Raw genomic sequence first — 14,568 nt, 5'->3', positions numbered from 1 at the left:
TGCAACGCAGAACAAATGGTGTGCTGAGTACCGTGCGACATTTAACTCCTCAAGGAAATTGGGCACCGTGGAAGCCCACGTAGTAAAGGGAGGAGGAAGGGCATGCGCCATGTTGGCCAGTAACAAGGGTAGGGTGAAGTTAGTTGCAACTCTATTATTGTTTTGAGCTATATTTTCTGTGTGGAACCTGAAATAAATACAAGAAATGAATCCACACAAACAGTTCTCAGTCAAGGGTGAGATAAGAGTGTTTATTGGTAGAACCAACAACAGAATAGCGTGCAGCACGGGGGTACCAGCCTAGATACTGAGTGCCCACTAAGGTGACGTGCTTGACAGGTTTTATAGGCCCAAACCACAAAGGATGTAGCATCATACTATACGTTGCACAAATTAAGCATAGTTCCCCTGACCAATTAGCGAGGTCCTAAATGGTTTGCATACCATGTAAGGACCGAGAAGTACTGTTGCTGGCTGCGTGACCCAAATCTGCTTCTGGGACTTTCCATTATAATGCAAGATATCAGTCTGGTGCTTTTCCAGTTTAATGATTGCAACAGAAATAGAGATGTCCAAAGACATGGTTGAGAAATGTGATATGCGAGTGTACGTGCTGAAGCGAGCATCTTGTCCTGTCATGTATTTGTTTATGAGCAAGCCTTGCGTTACTGAAGCTATTTCTTTGTAGCAGAATAATGTTAATGCGCAGAGTTTGTCATGCTAACTTAACAGGGCCTACCAATTTGCTGCATTTGGTATCACCACAGAACGTGGCTTCCACATTGCCCCATCTGATACCAAATCACCATCCCCTATGCTATTACCCCCAGCTCCTCTCCTTCTCCATCTGCCCCTGAGTCATACTTTGAGTCGGGTCTATGTTGTGCACGCCACTTGCTGTGGTGTCCCCGATGCGCAAAACGGGACACCAAGGCAGCGCAGCATGTTGGGCAAACGTGGCACATCACACACAGGGTAATTAGTGCTGCTATTATAACTATGCCTACTTCCAGTATCCAGGAGCCCCAGCCGGCCAGCCATGATAGCATTTTGTCCCACATGCTGCCGGTATGTATGCCGTGTGCTTTGTCCCTGATGTCTATAATTCTTTTAATGGCATCATCTATATTGCCGCTGTTATCAGGGATATATGCACAGCACTTTTGGTGAACGACGTGGCAGACTCCACCCTCTTTTGCTAAAATGATGTCTAGCGCAACCCTGTTCTGCAGCACCACAGCCCTCATAGCGGTGAGTTCCTCCGTAATGTTTCCCATGCCTGCTGCCGTTGAGCTAGCTAAGTCCTCAATCATGCGCGCTAGCTGATGTATTCTTTCAGTGGTGTATATAAGCCCTGCAGGGGGGACCAGTGCCCCTACAGCTGTCATTACATGGTCCAGCCACTCTGGTGTCCTTCTGACCCTCTTGGGAAATGCACCTTGGAGTGCCATCTGGCCTATGTCTGGGAAATGGGTCATTTTAGGTATGATGAAGGCGAGATAGCAACTACCATACCATCCTGGTGGTAGGTAGAAATAAGCCCACTGGCCACACACGAAGAACAATCCCTTGTATCCCACTAATCCTGGTGATAAGCCCTCTTTCTTGTTCCTTATTCTTGACAGTCGTGTTGTGTGCGTGCAGTTACTCTGGCCCACAAATATTTGTCCCGCCGCCTCCTCTTTTGTGCCCATTGCTTCTATTCCCTTAATTTTGTTTATCCTATCTTCGCAGTCTAGCAGACCCTTGCTCCCTTGTGCCATTTCTACTATCGTGCATCCGAATGCGATGCAGTCTTTCCATGCGTCTTTCTGCAGTAGTGTTTGTATTGTGCAGCTCTTTCCCTCCGGGGGCAATTTGGGTCGTCTTGTTATCTGAATTACTTTGTTGTTTAGAATACATGAAGGGGCATGTCGTAGCTGGTCTATCTGGAACCGTGGGACCTTCAATCTTCCCTCCTTCATAACTCCCGGGTTGTCCCACCCTCTCCTGTTCTTCCACTCATCCGTTCTTTCCACCTCCTCTATTTGTGCTAACATTTCTGTGTCCCTTGTGGTGTGTGCTATATTCGTGCAGGGCCCTTTCTTTTTCTCGTGTGCTTTCCTACCCTGCTTTGTTGTCTTTCTGCTGGCCACTGGTGGGGCAACTGACACTGACATATTGTGTTGTTTGAGGAGTAGATCTCTCATTAAAATACACCCTATATACTGTGATACCGGCAACACATTGTAGCTCATTCCGCTTTCTGTGTTAGTGGGTAAGTGCGTGCAAACGTAACATCCTGATATATTCATTATGTGTACATACATTTTCACCATTTCCACATATTGGTTTCCATTGTACTCATCCCACAGTACCCCGTCCCCTTCATCTTTATTGCCACCCTTGCCGAGAATCATGTCATTTTCAAACTCAAATAGTTCGACATCCTTAGTCACATTGTTGCCCCCCTCCTCTCCTTGCCTGCCGTTAAGGAACGGTATTTCAAGTTCATTTGCAAATGTTATTATTAATGCAGTCACTATTATTGCGGGTACTGGTGTTAATACCGCTACTAGCACTGAAGGCCATATCCTTTCGTTTTTCTTTCTTTTCTGCATTGCTGCTCTGTCTCCCATCAGTTCAGGTACAGTCTTTGGTGATGCTCAATCCGATGTTTCTTATTTCCTCAGTTATGCAGTCCAAGATATCAAGGCGTGTGTTGGCAATGTCTTGCGTTGTGGCTTGTAGCCCAAAGGTGGGGAATGAAATGTCCTGCAGAATCAGATCCCTCAGCCCACTCAACAGGGGAGGGTTTGGCACAGTTAGTTCTAGCACACCAATGCCTAGTCCAGGACACAACAACCCGATGTGAATTGTTAATCGTGACTCTTCAACTCCTACTTTTACAGACCGAAGCCGTCCCGACCTGTTTGTTGTCATTGATCGCGGCTTGCGTCTGTTGTAGGCCTCTGCATACTGTTCAGTTCTGGAGCACCACCTTCTATTCTAACTAGCGGGCGCTGCACCTCCTAAGTTTTCATTGGTGCAGGCACCAGTCAACCATTAGAAGAAAACGTTGATGCCTGGATGTGGTACTGTCAGAGGTTACTAGCACATGACAGTAGGCACTCCCTTGAAATGCAGCTTCTTTCTGGTGTCTTCTGTTGTCCGTTGGAGGCCTGGCCTGCCCCGAGCAGGTGTCTGCCTCTTATCTTCCGTTGTCTTTGTCTTGCGTCGTTGATCGGAGGTTGTACCTGCGAGGTGCCTCAGATGCCGCAGATGGTGCGGGCGGCGCTTGCTTCTCGTTGTCTGGTCCGTCCGCCTTCTTGGTGTGGGAGCTGTGTATCCACGACGTCAGGCCTTTGCACTTCACTGCTGTTGCTGTGCTGAGGATGACCTGGTGTGGGCCTTTCCACCTTGGCTGGAGGCAGTGCCGTCGGGTGTGGGCCTTTATCCAGATCCAGTCGCCAGGCTGCAGGTCATGCGGCTGTGGTGTTATTGCCTCTGGAAGAGCCTGCAGTACCTGACGGTGAAGATAACGTAAAGTCTCAGTTAGTTTCTTGCAATAACATAAAAGTAAATCATCTGTGACTGCTAGTGGGGCTGTTGACATATGGCCTGCAATGTTCATGGGACGGCCAAACAGTATCTCATGGGGGCTGAGCTTCGTTACTCTGTCCGGTGTGCTTCTCATTGCCAGCAGAGCTAGTGGTAATGCATCTACCCATGAAAGTTCAGTTGATGCACATATTTTCCCAATTTTGTTTTTCAACACCCCATTCTTCCTTTCCACTGCGCCCGCAGCAGGGGGGTGATAGGCGCAGTGTAATTTTTGTTTTACCCCAAGTCCTTTGCATATTCCCCCTATGACATGGGAGATGAATGCTGGCCCATTGTCGGAGCTCAAAAGGGCAGGTATTCCAAAGCGTGGGATCAGTTCTTGGAGGAGGCATTTAGCAACCGTATGTGCATCACAGTTCTTTGTCGGGTATGCTTCTGTCCATTTACTGAACATGCATACGATCACTAGCACGTATTTGTACTTGTGGGTGGGGGGCATTTCAATGAAGTCCATTTGGAGGCTTTCAAATGGTCCGTGGGGAGGGGGGAAATGGCCAGGTGCAGTTTGCGTGCCCTTCCCAGTATTGTACTGTGCGCAAACAGTGCACTGTCTGCAAAGTCTCTCTGCAGTCTGGCGGAATTTGCAGTTGTACCAACATTGGGCAAATAGTCTGATCATACCGTCCCTGCCAATGTGTGTTGGACCGTGAAAGAGGCGTGCCATGGAGGGGAGCATTGATGAAGGTAGGCATATTTTCCCATTGGGCCCTGTCCACAGTCCCTCGCTGTTTTGCACACACCCACCCATTGTCCACTCATCTTTTTCTTCTTTCCCTACACTGCTCTGAATATGTATGGGGTCAAAGTGTAAAGTATCATTTGTGGCCTCTGTGTTGTTGCTTGGGCTTGTCATTTGTAGCATAGCTAGTTGACAGCCGGTCAGTGCTATTCTCCGTGCTTCCCCATCAATGAATGCGTTCCCTTTCGACACATAGTCTTTTGCTGAAGTATGTGCTGCGCATTTTATTACAGCCACCTTTGAAGGTAGTAGCAGGGAATGGAGGAGGTCGCTTATCAATTGTGCATGTTGTATTTGCTGGCCTGCTGATGTGAGGAATCCCCTCATTGACCAGAGCTGGCCAAAGTCATGGACCACCCCGAAGGCATATTGGCTGTCGGTGTATATGTTTGCTCTTATTCCCTTGGCCAATGTGCATGCCCTCGTGAGTGCCACGAGTTCGGCTGCCTGTGCGCTTTTAGCTTTTGCTAGTCTACCACCCTCCAGCAGTTTATGGGCTGTGCCTACGGCATAGGAGGCCTGCAATATTCCCTGACCGTCCCTAAGACATGACCCATCTACAAACAGGTCTGTTTGTACATCGGGAAGTGGTGTGTCCCGTAGGTCTGGGCGTACCTTAGTATGTCTATCTATTGCTAAAGCGCAATCATGAAAGGCATCATCTGCTTGTAGGTCGTCCAGCTCATGCTCTGTTGGCAAAAGGCATGCAGGATTCAAAGTGGTACATCTCCTGATCATTATGTGTGGTGCTAATAGTATTAGTTCATACCTAGTGAGACGTGCATTGGTTAGGTGCTGTGTCTTTGTGGACGTCAGTAGCGTGTCTACTGCATGGGGAACGTGCAACATCATGGTGTGTGCCAGCACTATGTTCTCAGACTGTTCTACTGCTAGTGCAGCTGCCGCCACCGCTCGGAGGCAAGGCGGGAGGGCAGAAGCCACGGGGTCTAATGTGGCTGAGTAGTATGCCACTGGTCGGTAATAAGATCCATGCTTCTGACTCAGTACACCCAGTGAGCATCCACCCTTTTCGTGACAGAACAGGTGGAAGTCTTTGCTGTAGTCTGGGAGCCCTAACGCTGGTGCCCCACTCAGTTCGCTCTTTAGCTTGTTAAATGCTGTCTCACAATCCGGGGGCCAAGGTACTGTGTCTGGGACCTCTTTGTGTGTCAGTGCTTGCAATGGTTTCGCGATGAGGGAGAAATTTGGGATCCAGTGGCGGCAATATCCCGCCACTCCCAAAAATGCCCTAACATCTTTTTGTGTACGTGGTCGGGGAAAATGGGTAATGGCTGAGATCCTGTCCGGTAACAATTTCCTGGTCCCTTCCGATAGTTCATGGCCTAGATACCTCACAGCGGTGAGGCAGAACTGTAATTTCTTCGGGGAGACCTTGTATCCTTTCATCGCTAGATGGCGTAGGACGGCGATGGTGTCCTGTATGCAAGCCTCTCTTGAAGGGGAAGCCAGTAGTAAGTCATCTATGTACTGGACAAGAGTTGAGCCACTTCCTAGCACTAGAGTGTCTAGATCTGTCTTTAGGGCATTTGTAAAGATAGAGGGGGATTCTGTAAAACCTTGGGGGAGCCGAGACCATGTATATCGTTTTGACCTATAACAGAACGAGAAATATGGCTGGCTGTTAGGGTGCAGTGGAATGGTGAAGAAGGCTGAACTCAGATCCAGTACTGTGAAGTGTGTGGCTGTGACTGGGATGTTAGACAATATCGTTGCTGGGTTTGGAACCACTGGGAAAGAGGGAACCACTATTTTGTTCAATTCCCTCAAATCTTGTGTAAAACGGTATACAGGGCCTCCATCTGGGCCCTTGGATGCTTTCTTTACAGGGAGTATGGGCGTGTTGCATGGGCTAGAGCGTATTTCTTTAATTATTCCCTGCCTCAGGAGGTCCTTGATCACTGGTGCTATGCCCTCCTCCCCTTCCTTTGATATTTTGTACTGTGGTACTCTCGGGAGGGGTGCTCCAGGCTTCAAGGTGACCTGTACTGGGGGGTAATTCAGCACTTGCCCTACATCATTTGCGCTGGTGGCCCAGACCTGGGGTGGCACACTGTCTCGCAATTCTGGTGGGATGACGAAGTCAGTGCAGGTCATGAAGGCCTGCAACATTAGGCCGTGTGGCCTACTCTCCAGGAATACCCCCATTGGTGAGCAGTGGATGGTGCATTGCATTTTACAAAGTAAATCCCTCCCTAGCAGATTTACTGGGCAAAATCTGCTGAGGATGAACTGGTGGCTGACAGTTATTGTACCCACCAGTAGCTGTAATGGTTGTGTGAGGAATTCATCTATTGGTTGTCCTGTCATTCCGACTGCAGTAATCTTTGTTCCCGAGAGTGGTGCCTCCGGCATCACTGATGCCATTAGCATTGATCTTTGCGCTCCTGTATCTATCAAGAAGGTCACAGGCTTGCCCTGGACCGTCCCTTGTATGTATGGACCTGATTGGTCCACTGCAATTACTGGAGCAATTATGCAGTCTTCCACTCTCGGGCACCCCTAAAATAAATTCTGTGGTGGCGGTGGGAAAGAATTGTCTTGCTGTCCCCACCCATCCCTCCCAGCCCAGTCCTGTGGTGGTGGGGGCATATCTATTGACTGGTATCCCTGTTGTTCATTGTTTCTATACTCTGTGTGCTGGGCATTGTGCCGATATGGTTGTTCATTTTGTCTTCTATTCTGGCCTGGCCGTTCTGCCGAGTATTTCTTTTTCAGTAGGGGGCAATCTGCTTTCCAGTGGCTCGGGTCCTTGCAGTTGAAGCAAGCTGTACCTGGGGGTGGTAGGGAGGTGGATCTGTTATTCTGTTGCCTACCTAGGCCCCTACCCCTACCCCTACCCCTCTCTCTTCCTGGCCTGTTTGAATAGAATTTTTCCTGTGCCACCATTAGTCTTACTTTTTCCTTTTTTATCTTTTCTGCCTCCACTGACTGTTCGTTTAACTGGTAGTCAGAGCAGTATCGTGCTGCTGCGAGCACCTTTTCTACAGGCTCTTGCTGCCAGCAAACAAAAGAAGTTTGTAGGTGTGTTTTAATGGGTGGCCTCAGACCTTGGACGAAAGTGGTGACGAAGGCTGGCATTGCTTCCCCCATTGGGTTTTTCAACCCACTATTCTGCTGATAGACTTGTAGCAAGCGGTCATAATACGCGTTCACACTCTCATCTTTGTCTTGCTTTGTGTGTGTGATCTTGTTCCAGTCCACCTTGTCTTCTGGTATTTTATCTTGTAAATACTTTACTACTTCCTTATATTTGTCATTTACTTCTCCTCCTGGCGCCCCTCCCTTCCCTCTTGCTGGTTCCCCCGTGGGCCAGTCCACATGTTTTTTACAGTCCTCCCACAGGTCCTTCGGAACTATTATATTGAACAGGACATCGAAATCTCGCCATAAGAGTCCTCCCAAGCCCGCCATCCTATCTAGTTCTGAGTACCATTTCCTTGGTTCATCTCTAAGTTTCGGGAAGTCCTTGGTAAAACACATAATGTCTTGTCTGGACCAGGGGACATGGACATATGCTAATTCATTGAAATGCCCCCCACCCACAAGTACAAATACGTGCTAGTGATCGTATGCATGTTCAGTAAATGGACAGAAGCATACCCGACAAAGAACTGTGATGCACATACGGTTGCTAAATGCCTCCTCCAAGAACTGATCCCACGCTTTGGAATACCTGCCCTTTTGAGCTCCGACAATGGGCCAGCATTCATCTCCCATGTCATAGGGGGAATATGCAAAGGACTTGGGGTAAAACAAAAATTACACTGCGCCTATCACCCCCCTGCTGCGGGCGCAGTGGAAAGGAAGAATGGGGTGTTGAAAAACAAAATTGGGAAAATATGTGCATCAACTGAACTTTCATGGGTAGATGCATTACCACTAGCTCTGCTGGCAATGAGAAGCACACCGGACAGAGTAACGAAGCTCAGCCCCCATGAGATACTGTTTGGCCGTCCCATGAACATTGCAGGCCATATGTCAACAGCCCCACTAGCAGTCACAGATGATTTACTTTTATGTTATTGCAAGAAACTAACTGAGACTTTACGTTATCTTCACCGTCAGGTACTGCAGGCTCTTCCAGAGGCAATAACACCACAGCCGCATGACCTGCAGCCTGGCGACTGGATCTGGATAAAGGCCCACACCCGACGGCACTGCCTCCAGCCAAGGTGGAAAGGCCCACACCAGGTCATCCTCAGCACAGCAACAGCAGTGAAGTGCAAAGGCCTGACGTCGTGGATACACAGCTCCCACACCAAGAAGGCGGACGGACCAGACAACGAGAAGCAAGCGCCGCCCGCACCATCTGCGGCATCTGAGGCACCTCGCAGGTACAACCTCCGATCAACGACGCAAGACAAAGACAACGGAAGATAAGAGGCAGACACCTGCTCGGGGCAGGCCAGGCCTCCAACGGACAACAGAAGACACCAGAAAGAAGCTGCATTTCAAGGGAGTGCCTACTGTCATGTGCTAGTAACCTCTGACAGTACCACATCCAGGCATCAACGTTTTCTTCTAATGGTTGACTGGTGCCTGCACCAATGAAAACTTAGGAGGTGCAGCGCCCGCTAGTTAGAATAGAAGGTGGTGCTCCAGAACTGAACAGTATGCAGAGGCCTACAACAGACGCAAGCCGCGATCAATGACAACAAACAGGTCGGGACGGCTTCGGTCTGTAAAAGTAGGAGTTGAAGAGTCACGATTAACAATTCACATCGGGTTGTTGTGTCCTGGACTAGGCATTGGTGTGCTAGAACTAACTGTGCCAAACCCTCCCCTGTTGAGTGGGCTGAGGGATCTGATTCTGCAGGACATTTCATTCCCCACCTTTGGGCTACAAGCCACAACGCAAGACATTGCCAACACACGCCTTGATATCTTGGACTGCATAACTGAGGAAATAAGAAACATCGGATTGAGCATCACCAAAGACTGTACCTGAACTGATGGGAGACAGAGCAGCAATGCAGAAAAGAAAGAAAAACGAAAGGATATGGCCTTCAGTGCTAGTAGCGGTATTAACACCAGTACCCGCAATAATAGTGACTGCATTAATAATAACATTTGCAAATGAACTTGAAATACCGTTCCTTAACGGCAGGCAAGGAGAGGAGGGGGGCAACAATGTGACTAAGGATGTCGAACTATTTGAGTTTGAAAATGACATGATTCTCGGCAAGGGTGGCAATAAAGATGAAGGGGACGGGGTACTGTGGGATGAGTACAATGGAAACCAATATGTGGAAATGGTGAAAATGTATGTACACATAATGAATATATCAGGATGTTACGTTTGCACGCACTTACCCACTAACACAGAAAGCGGAATGAGCTACAATGTGTTGCCGGTATCACAGTATATAGGGTGTATTTTAATGAGAGATCTACTCCTCAAACAACACAATATGTCAGTGTCAGTTGCCCCACCAGTGGCCAGCAGAAAGACAACAAAGCAGGGTAGGAAAGCACACGAGAAAAAGAAAGGGCCCTGCACGAATATAGCACACACCACAAGGGACACAGAAATGTTAGCACAAATAGAGGAGGTGGAAAGAACGGATGAGTGGAAGAACAGGAGAGGGTGGGACAACCCGGGAGTTATGAAGGAGGGAAGATTGAAGGTCCCACGGTTCCAGATAGACCAGCTACGACATGCCCCTTCATGTATTCTAAACAACAAAGTAATTCAGATAACAAGACGACCCAAATTGCCCCCGGAGGGAAAGAGCTGCACAATACAAACACTACTGCAGAAAGACGCATGGAAAGACTGCATCGCATTCGGATGCACGATAGTAGAAATGGCACAAGGGAGCAAGGGTCTGCTAGACTGCGAAGATAGGATAAACAAAATTAAGGGAATAGAAGCAATGGGCACAAAAGAGGAGGCGGCGGGACAAATATTTGTGGGCCAGAGTAACTGCACGCACACAACACGACTGTCAAGAATAAGGAACAAGAAAGAGGGCTTATCACCAGGATTAGTGGGATACAAGGGATTGTTCTTCGTGTGTGGCCAGTGGGCTTATTTCTACCTACCACCAGGATGGTATGGTAGTTGCTATCTCGCCTTCATCATACCTAAAATGACCCATTTCCCAGACATAGGCCAGATGGCACTCCAAGGTGCATTTCCCAAGAGGGTCAGAAGGACACCAGAGTGGCTGGACCATGTAATGACAGCTGTAGGGGCACTGGTCCCCCCTGCAGGGCTTATATACACCACTGAAAGAATACATCAGCTAGCGCGCATGATTGAGGACTTAGCTAGCTCAACGGCAGCAGGCATGGGAAACATTACGGAGGAACTCACCGCTATGAGGGCTGTGGTGCTGCAGAACAGGGTTGCGCTAGACATCATTTTAGCAAAAGAGGGTGGAGTCTGCCACGTCGTTCACCAAAAGTGCTGTGCATATATCCCTGATAACAGCGGCAATATAGATGATGCCATTAAAAGAATTATAGACATCAGGGACAAAGCACACGGCATACATACCGGCAGCATGTGGGACAAAATGCTATCATGGCTGGCCGGCTGGGGCTCCTGGATACTGGAAGTAGGCATAGTTATAATAGCAGCACTAATTACCCTGTGTGTGATGTGCCACGTTTGCCCAACATGCTGCGCTGCCTTGGTGTCCCGTTTTGCGCATCGGGGACACCACAGCAAGTGGCGTGCACAACATAGACCCGACTCAAAGTATGACTCAGGGGCAGATGGAGAAGGAGAGGAGCTGGGGGTAATAGCATAGGGGATGGTGATTTGGTATCAGATGGGGCAATGTGGAAGCCACGTTCTGTGGTGATACCAAATGCAGCAAATTGGTAGGCCCTGTTAAGTTAGCATGACAAACTCTGCGCATTAACATTATTCTGCTACAAAGAAATAGCTTCAGTAACGCAAGGCTTGCTCATAAACAAATACATGACAGGACAAGATGCTCGCTTCAGCACGTACACTCGCATATCACATTTCTCAACCATGTCTTTGGACATCTCTATTTCTGTTGCAATCATTAAACTGGAAAAGCACCAGACTGATATCTTGCATTATAATGGAAAGTCCCAGAAGCAGATTTGGGTCACGCAGCCAGCAACAGTACTTCTCGGTCCTTACATGGTATGCAAACCATTTAGGACCTCGCTAATTGGTCAGGGGAACTATGCTTAATTTGTGCAACGTATAGTATGATGCTACATCCTTTGTGGTTTGGGCCTATAAAACCTGTCAAGCACGTCACCTTAGTGGGCACTCAGTATCTAGGCTGGTACCCCCGTGCTGCACGCTATTCTGTTGTTGGTTCTACCAATAAACACTCTTATCTCATTGAGCACCCTGTTTTTCACTTCTACTAGCTCTTTGTGGACCTTTGATTTTACGTCGTTAGTTGCGCGCCTATCGCGCAATACGATGTCCCAGCTATGGTAACACTCCCATTCAACTGGGCGTATCTTCTTTCCTTTTAGTTTTAGCATCTGTCTCAAATAGATCCGTTTTTTTATGTCATATGTACCTTGCCGCGGGAACTGCAGGTCTGGTCGGTTAGCGGTCATGTCATGCCATTTGTGGATAAATAATATGGAGTTGAGTCCTTGGCTTAGGGCCACATTGTACGCCGGGGAGTCCTTGGGAGGGGCTGGCTGACTGCCATCCAATTTGTATTTACCTAGCGAGTTTCCCATCGTGAGATGTGAGTGTGCAGTGTGTGGTGTGCAAGCGCTAAACGGGGACGGGGCAAACACACCGAACAGATTTTGGTGGGGCCTCGCGCTATATACTGGACAGACACCACCACAGTAGGTTGACGAACGTAGTCATCTGCTTTTCAGCCACTCTCCAGCTAATGTTAGAAGAAGCAAAGCCGTTCGTCAGGCAAACAGACAGAGCAATTAATTCAAGTCCACCCAAGCGGTCATGAGTGAAAGGGAAATGGTCGTTCTGGGTGCTAGTTACTGGCGTCCCATGAACAGAAGAGAAGACGATAGAATAGATATAGGAATAGTTCTGGGTGCTAATTACTGGCGTCCCATGAACAGAAGAGAAGGTGACAGAATAGTTGGGGGAAGGAAGTTCAGTAATCCCGCCTCCTTGCAATCTTCCGTTATCCCATAATCGGGCGAAAGGGGCGGCTAGGCGGGATTGGAGCCTTTCAGGTAATTCACTAAATAGTGCAAGGTGGTGAACTCTACATTCAAGGCAGGCACACACATGAAACAGAATGGATCCCTGCGCGCAGCGCTGTCAAAGAGGCTGTGTCCTAGCGTATGTGTAATGCCTTTACACTGATCCCAGACGAAGAAGGGAGGGCAATTTTATCCGTTTGAGGGACAGGACGCCGGGGTCACTTGCCCTGTTTATAATTGGTGGGTGATGGCGTACTGGACAAAAGGTGTCGGTCAGTCAGACACATTAGCAGCATCGAGTGTCAGTCATGTTAGGGTCGTAATACCCAAAGAAGAGAGTATGTCTGGCAGAGACTGCACTGTGCCCTAAAATCCTAGTTAAATGACGTCATGAGATGAAGAGGCTTCTGCAGTACTGCAAGATAAAATGCAAGGGAACCCACAAAATAAGCAAGTAAATAACAATCAATCGACTAATAACAGACAGGTCAACTAGTACTCCCCCCTTTCTGTGCCCAGGGCAACCCCCAAGGCACAGCTGGAGGCCGCCTCAGGCGTCCAGGAGGAGGCAGCGGGCCACTGGGTACCCGGGTCCAGTGGCGCTGGGGCGAGGCAGCTAGTGCCGGGACCGGAGTACAGTGACCTGGAGAACTGGCGCCCAAGAAACTGTTGCAACCAGGGAGAGGCAGTCTAGGGACCGCCACTCCCACGATATCGTACCTGTACCAAACAGGGTGCGCGCAGTCAGGGGGGCAAAGCCGCTACCCCCTGAACCTGGGGAGCCCAACTGCCACAACTCTAAAACGAGGGGCTACATGCTACCACCCAAAACCTGGGGAGCCAAACCGCTACACTCTAGAACGAGGAGCTACCTGCTACCACCCAAACTGGAGTACAGAACTCCCAAAAGAGACTTACCGGCGTCCGTTGAGTCTGGCAAAGCGTACCGACCTCTGTTCCAATCAAAGGAAAGAATCCATATAGGTCCACCACCCCCATCGGCCGATGACTCTCTGCCAGCCAGGCGGGGATGCAGTAGGTCGCCCTCCGTGATGCACCGTCAGGTAGGAACCGCTGGGCACCGGGGAGTCACTGCGGGCTGGGAACGTGCAGAAGGGCGCTGTCGCCGGCCAGGTGGGGAGGGTGTCCGGACCAAAAAACTGTATCAGAGGGCAAAGATGCACATGTAAAGTATCCTGGAAGAGGGCGGCAGCGATGTCAGAGATCAAAAACTACGCCCAGTACTAGAAGAGAGAGAAAGAGAGACAAAGAAAACCTGACGGCTATTATGAACGATAAGCAGACACTAAACAGGAGCGCAGTCCTCACGCGAATGATGACAAACTGAAACATAAATTACGAGGGCCACAAAAAGAACACAGAAGAAGGTAATAAGGATAGGCGCAATGATGGCCATCTGCGTATCTGACCAATCAGTAACACAGGCTCGAGAGATGCCGCCAGGGCACTCGCAAACAACCCTTGACATGAGAACAAGACGGGGAAAGAAAAGAAAGAGAGAAAGCAGGGGGTGGGGAGGGGGATACCAGAGGCAAAGCGAAGTCCACTTACTGGCAGGCAGGCCCCCAGCGTTCCAAGGGAGGCGGAGGAGAGAGGAAGGCAAAGTAAAGGTCCTTGAACCTCAGGTCTCCGAACCCTGAAGGAAGCTGGAGTCCAAGCCGCCAGGCAGCGAAATCGTCAATGATCTGGAAGCAGCATTCTCCACCAAATGTGGAACCTGAAATAAATACAAGAAATGAATCCACACAAACAGTTCTCAGTCAAGGGTGAGATAAGAGTGTTTATTGGTAGAACCAACAACAGAATAGCGTGCAGCACGGGGGTACCAGCCTAGATACTGAGTGCCCACTAAGGTGACGTGCTTGACAGGTTTTATAGGCCCAAACCACAAAGGATGTAGCATCATACTATACGTTGCACAAATTAAGCATAGTTCCCCTGACCAATTAGCGAGGTCCTAAATGGTTTGCATACCATGTAAGGACCGAGAAGTACTGTTGCTGGCTGCGTGACCCAAATCTGCTTCTGGGACTTTCCATTATAATGCAAGATAT

General features: G+C 49.0%; 1 protein-coding gene across 1 annotated transcript; it reads right to left on the bottom strand.

Moving 5' to 3' along the window:
- Positions 1 to 812: 812 nt before the first annotated feature.
- LOC146796607 (uncharacterized) lies at positions 813 to 14,207 on the bottom strand. Its single transcript, XM_085631354.1, has 3 exons — positions 14,066 to 14,207; positions 13,412 to 13,653; positions 813 to 3,505 (listed from the first exon to the last, which is right to left on the bottom strand). Exon 3 carries the CDS (start codon positions 2,616 to 2,618, stop codon positions 813 to 815), a length of 1,806 nt encoding a protein of 601 aa, XP_085487480.1. The 5' UTR covers positions 2,619 to 3,505; positions 13,412 to 13,653; positions 14,066 to 14,207.
- Positions 14,208 to 14,568: the final 361 nt, after the last annotated feature.

Source organism: Triturus cristatus, chromosome 10 (genome assembly GCF_964204655.1).
Source record: "Triturus cristatus chromosome 10, aTriCri1.1, whole genome shotgun sequence".
Taxonomy (NCBI): Eukaryota; Metazoa; Chordata; class Amphibia; order Caudata; family Salamandridae; genus Triturus; species Triturus cristatus.
Note: the sequence above shows the minus strand (reverse complement) of the source record. Positions and strands in the feature narration are given on the sequence as shown.